The 9,674-nt window shown below is 36.3% G+C and overlaps 1 protein-coding gene across 1 annotated transcript; it reads right to left on the bottom strand.

Moving 5' to 3' along the window:
* Positions 1-8,338: 8,338 nt before the first annotated feature.
* LOC132556331 (gastrula zinc finger protein XlCGF7.1-like) lies at positions 8,339-9,127 on the bottom strand. Its single transcript, XM_060220716.1, has one exon. The coding sequence runs from the start codon at positions 9,056-9,058 to the stop codon at positions 8,339-8,341; it is 720 nt and encodes a 239-aa protein (XP_060076699.1). The 5' UTR covers positions 9,059-9,127.
* Between the last annotated feature and the right edge of the window lie 547 nt (positions 9,128-9,674).

Below are 9,674 nucleotides of genomic sequence, written 5' to 3'. Positions count from 1 at the left end.
GTTTTGTGTGAATATTTTGTATAAACATGTACGATATGAAAATAGCAAATGTATATAGCTAAAACTTAATTTTACACCGCCATGTGTACCTCCAGGTGGAGGCCGATTGTATCTCAAATTAACATCATTATTATCATTGTCATTCTAAACTTGGAATTTACCTGTTATTGGTATATATGGATGTTGAAACCAATCTTGGCCCGAGTTTTGATGAGCTTTCAGTCTTTCGCCAAAATGTCAGAAGTGTTAGGAATAAGTTAGATTACATTGAAGATGTAGCTGGAGAATTCGATATTGTTTGCCTTACTGAAAGTCATTTGGATTACCAAGTGTGTACAGATGATCTACTTATACCAGGTTTCCATGCTCCGTTCAGGTTAGATATACAGTTTGCTGGTGGTGGTATTATTGTCTATGTAAACGATCTATTAAAAGTGAAACGCTTATTTAATTTAAAATATCCAGGTGATGAAGTAATCTGGTTACAAGTTGTCTTAAATCATATTAGTTTTATTATTTGTACTGTATACCGGCCCGAAAGTTCAGTCATGACATTCTGGGAAAACCTTCAGGCGTCTATTTATAATCCCTTTGATATTTCTCCAAAGTTGATTTAATAACTGTTACACCAAATCATATTTTTGTAGATATCATTAGTTCTTTTATTTTCTCAAATGTAATACATGAACCTACGCGTATAGGTCTAGTCTAGTCGATCCAATTTTGTTGAGTGATTTCTTATACAGTATTGATTCTTTTCTCATTAATATAGATAGAACTGTCAGTGATCATGAAGGTTGTACTGTTAGTATAAAAATACCATGTACTTTTAAATATGTATATAAACGCAAGGTTTGGTTGTATAAAAGAGCTGATTTCGCTAAGTTAAATAATCGTATCGGTCAGTATGATTGGAGTGGTTCTTTATCAAATGCTGACTCAGCAGATAGTAGAAACTTTTACCAAGGTTTTTATTAATTTTGCAAAACAGAGTGTACATACTAAAGAAGTTGTAATTAGGCCAAACGACAAACCCTGGATGACATCAGACTCGTATATAGCCAAAAAGTGACAAAAAGTACAAGGAACGTCAGGAACATTAAAAATCTTTGCACCAAAACTCATCAACTCGGCTATCTCGAAGACTCGGATAACTCGAAGTATTTTCGTGGTCCCATCGACTTCGAGTTAACGAGGTTTGACTGTATAAGCGATCACCGTGCTATTTTAGTATCTATACATGATAAACTGTATTGACTTCTACCGTTTAAGCGAAAAAGACGGCCGTACAGTGTAGGAAATAGTGTAGGATTGCAAACTGAAATAGCTGGGATGAAATGTTTAGAACTGAGATTGGTATCGATAATAAATATAAAAGGTTTACTGATGAAATTTTGACAATATTTGAAATAGATATTCCATCAAAACATGTAACTGTAAGACCAAATGATAAATGTTGGATGAATGGCAATATAAGGAAATATATGCGAATTAAAAACAAATTGTGTTTTTATCAGTAACACAAACAGAGTTATCTCTCGCAAATTATAAAAAAAGCTAGAAATAAGGTAAGCAATATGATAAAGTATGCGAGTGAACATTCTTATGAAACTATTGATGATGTCACAGCAAGAAAAGTTAAATACAGATGTTCCTCCTTTATTTGATAATACATCTAATAATATATTTTACGATGATTAAACAATCATTTTCAATCTGTTACCGACCTTGGTGACTCTAATGAATCCTCGCCCTATTTCGAGAACAAACACTATTACTGGTGAGTTAAATGTCACTCCCCAAGATGTAGTATATAATATTCAATTTTTAGACGTAAACTTCAGGTCCATACAGAATAAGTCGTTTATTTAACGAGTCTCGTAATATATGTCAATTTCCATGTCCTTGGAAACTGCCTTAAGTTATAACACTTTACAAGAAACGTCGTTCTGAACACTACCGACCAATTTCGTTATCAAGGTGTATTGGGAAAGTTTTTGAACGTATCTTGTATAAACATGTATATGATTATTTTGTTGACCAAAATTTGTTATATAAACTACAGTCTGGGTTTCTCTCGAACCACTCTACTACTCATCAGCTGATAGAGGTTAACCATAAAATTTTAACATATCTAGATAACAAAGAACATACAGCGATTATTTTTTGTGATTTTTCGAAAGCTTTCGATCGTGTTTGGCACAGGGGATTGATTTTGAAGCTTGAAAGTTACTGAAATGGCGGGAAAGTTACTGAAATGGTTTGATCTCTAAGAGAAAACAATCGGTTGTTATGAAAAATGTACTTCTTCTAAAAGAATTCTTAATGCTGGAGCTCCTCCGCGGTGAGTTGTAGGGCCGTTGTTATTTATTAATGATATTGCATATACTTTACTATCAGTTGCTCGACTATTCGCCGATGATACAGCATCGGCACACGCAACTAGAAATTTGACAGAATTGGAGCAAGTTATAAATTTTGATTTAGAGCAACTAAGACTTCGGTCCGAAAAATGATTAATGTCTTTTAATCCACTTAAAACTGAATCATTATTGTTTTCATTTGTTAACCTACCTACCTTATGGACCTAAATTTGAATTTGATGGCAACACGATTCCCTTAGTCAAGTCAAACAAACATTTAGGAGTTAACATTAGTGAAAATGCCAAATGGAATGTTTATGTTGATAACATTATAAATAAAACTAAAAAGTATCTGTCACCTCCTAAAATATACTCTAAACAGGAAAAATCTTGAACAATTATTTTTAGTTTATATTAGGCTTCTTCTAGAATATGCTTGTGAGGTTTGGGATAACTGCAACGAAGGAGATACAGAAGCTATTGAAGATATCCAGTACGAAGCCGCCAGAATTACCACTGGTTAGCCCATCTTTACAAGTAAATCACTCTTATATCTAGAATTAAACTGTACTTAACTTAAACTTAAAAGAACGTAGGGTGTTTAGAAAACTCTTTTAATTAGATTTCAGTCGTGTAATTCACCAAACTATCTTGTGTCTGTCCTTCCTCCGAAAGTATCTGACTTGTCCACTTATAATGTCAGAAACAAAGATAAATATCAAATTATCGTCTTAGTCTAACTCTGCCTTCTGTTATTCCTGACACCTTTAATTTTGAAACAGCTTCAAAATTCTATCAGACCAGCATAATTACCTTTATATGGGAAGATTTTTAAAGAATAGGGTTAAAGGAGAGTTAATATTTTACATTGTCGTCTCCGTAATAGTGTTAGTATTCTTAATAATGATTTATTTCGTATCTAACTAACAGTCCGTCCTCTCGATGTGGACATACTGTAGAGGACAGGCCACATTTTATATCTCATTGTCCATTATACAATGTAGAAAGAAATAAAATGCTGAGACGTTTGATATGGTGTGGTAATTTTACATATGAAACCTTATATATGGTTATAATTCCTAAGACGTAAAATTAAATGAACCCATTTGTAAACACGTGTAAAATTTTATTGTCGGTAGTAAAAGATTTGTGTAAGTACAACTACCGGTCATTATATTTCTACATGTCGACAGTGTCATTTGACTAGCCCTTAGCACCTCCTTTGTTTTCTTATTCATTATATCAGCATCCCTTTGTCTTTCTGTTGTTTGTACCTTTCTTCTTTACTGTCCTTTTTCTTCTTTAATTAAAATTTGAAAATTTCATTTATATACCGATTAATTTAGACCATTGCTTAGCTGTGCATGTGTATAATTGTATTATGGAGAGGACATTAATAAGTTGTGACAACTTGCGTCCAATCCTTTTGTGTAATATCTATGCAATAAAATTTATTTAAATTCAATATTTGTTTGTTTGTTGTTGTTTTTTTTCCCTTTGCAATCTTCACCCAAGATCAAGAAACAAACTGAAGTATGTTCCCCCTTAAAATCAGCGAGAGAGTGTCGTTCACCAAGTAGGAATTCTGAAATTTGAAATCAGTGATCCGTGGTGATAATTCACGCAAAATTCCACATATCAACGAGAGAGCGCTGACATTTTCGATAAATCAGTCAACTCCGCTGTCAAAAATGTAGGAAATTAGGAAATCACTTCGGTAGTCAAAATGGATGTACAAAAAACTTTTCTAAACTCACAAAGAGCCCGCTGTTGCCAGAGATTAAGAATATGACATCTTCACTGATGGTAACTGGAATTAATTTTCTTTCAAATTTTGACCAGAATCTCAAAATATACATTTTGTGTATTCGAGATATCCATTGTTGAAAACGATTAAAAATGATCGAGAAACCGAAGAGGAAATCAATCCGGATGACTGGTAAGTATGAGAATGTGGATTAACAGTAACGGATCAGATGATTGAACATCGACATCTAACAACCCAAAAGTCGAAATTGGCAAAACGAAAACATTTTGCTAAACAGGAGTAGTAAAAACAAAATTCTGTATGTCATGAACAGTGGCACGGTTCAAAATACCTATACATACTTCTGAAATTATCAGATATATGAAAATCTTGAACTTTGTTGATTACGATAATTTGGGCATTTCTTACAATCACTTAGGATTTTCCCCACTCGATCCTAAGTTTCAAATTTCAGTCCCATGGCATCACTGATGAGAAGGATGCAGTTTATTCATTCTTAATTCGTAAGAAAAGTGCTGCTCACTTCCTTCTGTTCAATTTTCATTACTGATTTCAATATGACTCCACACATCTGTTGTTACTGTATCAAAACCATTAACCTACTCCAACAATTGAATTAAAAGTTCAAAGATTCTTCACGGTCTAGTCGTCGACTTTTGAAATAGAGCTCCAACTGATATTCCTATAATCCCGACACTTAACTTGCACTGGTTTCTCAATCGACGCAAAAATAGCTACAGCAAGATGCTGCTCTATCAACTACATTTCATTCTGTCGCCTTCCTCATGGTTTTTCTATTGTGAGATTGAAGAGTGTACATAGTTGAAAATGAATAAGTTTCAAGATAATTGACCATATTTTTTTTATCTGTAAAGAAATTTGGCAGGGCAGTCCATCGTCGAGTACCCCGATCTGTCTGTTAAGAGCTGACGGAGTGAGGGAGACAGTCAAGATCATCGGGGTCAGTTTAGACAGATTTAGTGTGATTAGTTTAGATTTATCACTTTTGTTTGTTTGATACGGGTGACATAGTGCGAGGATATCCGAGTGACATAGTGCGAGGATATACGAGTGCGATAGTGCGAGGATATACGAGTGAGATAGTTCGAGGATATACGAGTGATATAGGATATACGAGTGATATAGTGCGAGGATATACGAGTGTGATAGTGCGAGATTTATCACTTTTGTTTGTTTGATACGGGTGACATAGTGCGAGGATATCCGAGTGACATAGTGCGAGGATATACGAGTGCGATAGTGCGAGGATATACGAGTGTGATAGTGCGAGGATATACGAGTGATATAGGATATACGAGTGTGATAGTGCGAGGATATACGAGTGTGATAGTGCGAGGATATACGAGTGTGATAGTGCGAGGATACACGAGTGTGATAGTGCGAGGATATACGAGTGAGATAGTTCGAGGATATACGAGTGATATAGGATATACGAGTGATATAGTGCGAGGATATACGAGTGTGATAGTGCGAGGATATCCGAGTGAAGTCCACATAAGTGATGGTAATTATTAACTATTAAGGCCCGTATAATTGGAAACTATTTTGATGTTTGTGACTCGCCATCTTTATGTATGTGGACATGTATATACTTTTTATAGATAAACTTTAAATATTGTACAGACTTTTGTCCTTGACTTGAACTCCGTCACACTTTTCAGCAGACATATGCCATTGTTTCTGTGCTATTCTTAATCACTTTGATTTTCGTGAATACCTTATACCCCTCAGACAAAATTTGCATCCGCATTGTTTCGCGAACTGAAATGACTTTAAATTCGAGAATGAAACTTGGATTCTTCAAGTCTCTGATATCGGTAAGAGAACCAACACGAATGCCATCCATAGTTATTATAGCAGGAATTTTCACAAGGAATTTGATTGGCGCTCCTCGCGTGTTAACGCGAAAATAGAGAGCACACGAAATAGAAATGATTGATAGTACAGTGTATATTGCACCAGCAATCGTGTGCTAAGACTCTTTATCAGTCGTATAATGTCTTAAAACTCATGACATGAAAAATACCTTAATCCAAAACGCAATATTCATGATACATCATATTTCAGATAACATTCTTCTGAATTCCCGAACACTTTGGAATACTCATGAATGAAAACACAGACTAAGCAGTCACATATGTTGTAAATCTTATGCAGACCAGCATTTAACTGTCATATATACTGATCTTGGACTGACTGTCACTGCTGTAATTAAAGATGATTGGCAGCAACAGTGATCTGGTGGAATGAATAAAACATTCAAATTAAAGTTTAATATTAAAACACGCCTCCTAAACAGATAAACTGTAGAGAAACGGCAATAATCACAAATATGTTTTATTTTACAATATTTTTTTATAATCATTTTGACAGTATCTGGAATCATTTTTCAAAATACAAACAAATATAAAGGATATAGAGAGGTCCTTGTTAAAGACATTGGTCAATAGTATGAACATCTGTTACAAGTAGAGGTACTCCTCAAAGTTTTACCAAAATGCATGATTTCATGTGTTGTATTTTATGTACCCTTTGGTTTTAACCTCAAAGTCTTCAACTAATTCGCATACCGAAGCTTCCAATAATTTGGTTCAAAATACATCCGATACAGGTGTCAGTGGTGACTTATCTACACACCAGATACAGGTGTCAGTGGTGACTTATATACACACCAGATACAGGTGTCAGTGGTGACGTATCTACACACCAGATACAGGTGTCAGTGGTGACTTATCTACACACCAGATACAGGTGTCAGTGGTGACTTATCTACACACCAGATACAGGTGTCAGTGGTGACTTATATACACACCAGATACAGGTGTCAGTGGTGACTTATCTACACACCAGATACAGGTGTCAGTGGTGACTTATATACACACCAGATACAGGTGTCAGTGGTGACTTATCTACACCAGATACAGGTGTCAGTGGTGACTTATCTACACCAGATACAGGTGTCAGTGGTGACTTATCTACACCAGATACAGGTGTCAGTGGTGACTTATCTACACACCAGATACGGGTGTCAGTGGTGACTTATCTACACCAGATACAGGTGTCAGTGGTGACTTATCTACACCAGATACAGGTGTCAGTGGTGACTTATCTACACCAGATACAGGTGTCAGTGGTGACTTATCTACACACCAGATACAGGTGTCAGTAGTGACATATCTACACACCAGATACAGGTGTCAGTAGTGACATATCTACACACCAGATACGGGTATCAGTTGTGACTTATATACACACCAGATATAGGTGTCAGTGGTGACTTATCTACACACCAGATACAGGTGTCAGTGGTGACTTATATACACACCAGATACAGGTGTCATTAGTGACATATCTACACACCAGATACAGGTGTCAGTGGTGACTTATCTACACCAGATACAGGTGTTAGTAGTGACTTATCTACACACCAGATACGGGTGTCATTAGTGACATATCTACACACCAGATACAGGTGTCAGTGGTGACTTATCTACACACCAGATACAGGTGTCAGTGGTGACTTATCTACACACCAGATACAGGTGTCAGTGGTGACTTATCTACACACCAGATACAGGTGTCAGTGGTGACATATCTACACACCAGATACAGGTGTCGGTGGTGACATATCTACACACCAGATACAGGTGTCAGTGGTGACATATCTACACCAGATACAGGTGTCAGTTGTGACGTATCTACACACCAGATACAGGTGTCAGTGGTGACTTATATACACACCAGATACAGGTGTCAGTGGTGACTTATCTACACACCAGATACAGGTGTCAGTGGTGACATATCTACACCAGATATGGGTGTCAGTGGTGATGTATCTACACACCAGATACAGGTGTCAGTGGTGACATATCTACACACCAGATACAGGTGTCAGTGGTGACTTATCTACACACCAGATACAGGTGTCAGTAGTGATTTATCTACATACCAGATACAGGTGTCAGTGGTGACGTATCTACACACCAGATACAGGTGTTAGTGGTGACATATCTACACACCAGATACAGGTGTCAGTAGTGACGTATCTACACACCAGATACAGGTGTCAGTAGTGACTTATATACACACCAGATACAGGTGTCAGTGGTGACTTATCTACACACCAGATACAGGTGTCATTAGTGACATATCTACACACCAGATACAGGTGTCAGTAGTGACTTATCTACACACCAGATACGGGTGTCAGTGATGATTTGTGTACCCGTACAGTATGAGCTCTGAGGTATTTCTTGTCTATAAACCCTTTTCCACAAACCTCACAGACATGTGGCTTTTCTCCTGAGTGAATCTTTAAGTGTCGCTGTTTATCTCCTGAGTTTGTGAACCTTTTCCCACACACTTCACATTTAAAGGGTTTTTCCCCGGTGTGTACCCTACGATGAACTTTTAGGGCAGACTCCCTGCTGTAAAACTTCCCACATATATCACATTTGTTCAATCTTTTTCCTACGTGTTCCACACTATGACTCAGTAAAGCTTCCCTATCATCGAATCCTTTCCGACATATGTCACACTTAAACGGTTTCTCTCTAGCATGTGCCTTCAGGTGTTCTTTTAATTCGTACTGTATGGAATAACCTTTCCCACATTTTTCACAAATGAATGGTTTCTCGTTTGTATGAATCATATGATGTTTCCGTAAGTTACCAGCTTCACTGAACTTTTTTCCACATATATCACACATGTGTGGTTTTTCCCCAAAGTGGATGCAGCGATGACGCCTCATTCGATAAAGGTCATAGAAAGGTTTGTCACAGATATCACATTTGTGCTGTTTTTCCTCTGTGTGGATCTTGATGTGTCTCTTCAGGTGACCTTTACTGGACAAGATCTTACCACAATGGTTACACTGGTGCGGATTGTAGGACGGATGTGTGGACATGTGGGATTCATATTTGTTTCTAAACTTGTAATTTTTCCCACATATGCCACAGATAAACAATGAAGGTGTCTTTGGTGTTTCTTCTACAGTTGAAACTTTGATAGTTGTGTGTATCTTTCTGATTTCTTCTGAATCTTCATGTTTACCATCATTATTTTCTGAAAAAAAATAAAAACTCATAATAGACATAAAAGTATATAGGACTTTACAGTATTTCTTCTGTAATAATAAATAACTTAATTTATGCAAATTAAAAGTATTGCATACAAAACATTTTTGATATACAGTAATAAAAGCGTGACAAACTCATATACCCTGACTTAAATTAAGGGGATAAATATGGATGGGCTTATTACCAGGTGTGGGTTTCACTAATACAGTAAAATATTTCCATGATAAAGATAGATAATGATTTTATAACCAGTTACATTAACCAGGGAACCTGACAGGAATCAGACAGGGTTAAATTACAATAAACTAACCCTCATCAGCTTTGACAGGTTTGTCATTTTGTGTTGAAGAATACCCTAAAAACATCTTTTGTTGATTGTAATTCTGAAGAAATGTTGAACACTTCTTCTCCAGTCCACCCACACGGTACTGACGAGCCACATGT

Source organism: Ylistrum balloti, unplaced genomic scaffold, assembly GCF_031769215.1.
Source record: "Ylistrum balloti isolate Yb309-2 unplaced genomic scaffold, AGI_CSIRO_Ybal_v1 Utg370560, whole genome shotgun sequence".
NCBI classification, from domain to species: Eukaryota; Metazoa; Mollusca; class Bivalvia; order Pectinida; family Pectinidae; genus Ylistrum; species Ylistrum balloti.
Note: the sequence above shows the minus strand (reverse complement) of the source record. Positions and strands in the feature narration are given on the sequence as shown.